Below are 2,170 nucleotides of genomic sequence, written 5' to 3' on the forward strand. Positions count from 1 at the left end.
CGAAAACTTCGATACTGTCGCGAATTTATTAAAAATTGATGTTTGCCATGAAACTTTAGCAAGAAATATGTTTATAATAAATTTTTGAAAAATGGGTGGGGCACCGCTTTCTTATGACCACATATGTATGTGTATCTCGGCAACCGTTCCATCAATTTGTACCAAACTCTATATAATTATTTTACTTACCGGATAAGAGCGTTTTTGAAATCGGACTAAGATTACGTCCACTTTTCATATAACGGTATTTTCGAAATTTAAGGACGCTAGTTTACTCAAAATTGATACTCACAATAATTCCTTGAAAAGCAGTAACATTATTATGGAATTTTGGAAAATGGGCGTGACACCGCCCACTTATAACATACTATCGAAATAACGGTAAAACCACCCCTACTTACCATGTAACGGTAGTTTTCGGAAATGTGAAAAAATTATGTTTAATACGTGGCCAGGTATTTAATGTTCGGCTTCGCCCGGACTTAGACTTTTTTATTTGTTATGATCATATTTACTTATAGACTAATGAAAGTTTATTAGACATAGTTTTAATAAAAAAAATTAGAGGTGTGTTATTTTTTCGGTATGAGTCCATTTAATTTGTAGTTATTTAGAATACATTTCTTCTTACCGTATCATTTGCTTTTTGCAACGAATATTTATTTCAATTTGGCATTTATGGAAGTCGCAAACAAATGTGAAGTGTTGCATTGCTTTTTTCAGTAAAAAAATTTATTACATTTTTTATCTTCGCTGAAGCATGAAAATCCATTGGAAAAACAAAAATAACAGTTACGAAAATTCATTAAAATTAAATTAGGGTTTTTAAATATGGACATATCTACATATGTATGTTGAACATCAAAAACTGCCTCAACCAAAGAGATTCGTCTCTGAAGAGTACACAGTAAGTATCTTCTTACTAAACTGTATGTCACTTATTCACTTTTAAGTAACGCTTTGGGCACAACATAACAAAAGTATCGACCGCTCTTGGGTAGTGGTTTCTTTTCGATCCATTCATCACGTTCCGCATTGTATACGGACACGGAATTTGAAGGAATATCTCCCACAGCCCACAGTTGCTCGTCCATCATAGAAACACATCCTATACCGTAACGCCCATCTCTCAAAGCGCAGACCTACGAAAAGTAATACAAAATTATGCGGTGTTCGAAATTTCGAAAGCTTTTTTTCAAACCAACCTTAGTCCATTTTTTATTTTCAGGGTCATAGCGTTCAACTGTTTTGCAACTTATAGCCATTTTACTACCTAAAACATAGATGCACCCATTGCTTACGGCTACCTAAAATGTGGGGAAACATACGCATGTGTATTAGATCGTTCATTAAATAATAAAATTATAGTTTAAAAAACTAAAACCTCCCTATTATAATTTCCATTCGTACTGTCATCAGGTATGTAACTTGAGAATAGAAATCGTTGCATCTTTTAGGCGCATCAATATTACATAGTTACATCCCGAGTTAATAAAAGGACGGTAAAAAAATATTTTGCCGAGCGGAAAAAGATGGATTTTGGTCTAAGCTAAGCTATGCAATGAACTGGAGATTTTTGAAAAAATTAAAGTTTTGTTTTCTCAATTTGAAAAAAAAAAAATGATAAGTCTGCAATATCTCAGAACCTATTCGACTTTTAGGCCAAAAAACACCCTTTTCCCCCGACAAATATTATATCTCTAATGTACATATGTACACATTTATGTATGTATGTATATTATTTGCTAATTTTTATAACTATACAAGTTCATCAGCATAAGTTACGTTTTTTTTTATGCACACGCACCCCAGGCAAACTATGGCCTTCGTTCATAGACGCACACTGGGTGCAAGAGTCCGAAGATGCTTCGTAACATTCAACAGAACTTAACTGGTAACTTCCATTCCAGCCTCCAATTACGAAAATTTTGCAATTTAAAACCACTGCGCCTGCCTCAGAACGTAATGTTGACATGCTGCTTACAAATTTCCATTCGTTGCCAGGTTTATATCTAAAATTATTTAATGAGTAAAAGTTTAGAACTAAAGACTAATAAAGCACTAATTTCGCAAATATTTATGGAGGAAATCGTCTACAAGGCATTTAAAAGGCGAGAAATTAAAACTGCCGGGCATTATTTAAAGATACATACATTCGTCGCCTGGATAA

General features: G+C 33.6%; 1 protein-coding gene across 1 annotated transcript in view; it reads right to left on the reverse strand.

Annotated features, from left to right (window-relative positions):
• Nucleotides 1-938: 938 nt before the first annotated feature.
• LOC108381329 (kelch-like protein 3) overlaps nucleotides 939-2,170 on the reverse strand; it is a gene marked incomplete at its 5' end in the record, with an annotated part of 4,185 nt that continues 2,953 nt past the window's right edge. Inside the window, 3 exons of the mRNA XM_017637749.1 lie at nucleotides 939-1,142; nucleotides 1,206-1,307; nucleotides 1,808-2,012. Of these exons, the coding sequence (XP_017493238.1) occupies nucleotides 939-1,142; nucleotides 1,206-1,307; nucleotides 1,808-2,012 (511 nt within the window). The remainder of the gene's footprint in view (nucleotides 1,143-1,205; nucleotides 1,308-1,807; nucleotides 2,013-2,170) is intronic.

This window comes from Rhagoletis zephyria, unplaced genomic scaffold (assembly GCF_001687245.7).
Source record: "Rhagoletis zephyria isolate East Lansing unplaced genomic scaffold, Rhagoletis_zephyria_1.1 Rzeph_scaffold_22168, whole genome shotgun sequence".
Lineage (NCBI taxonomy): Eukaryota > Metazoa > Arthropoda > Insecta > Diptera > Tephritidae > Rhagoletis > Rhagoletis zephyria.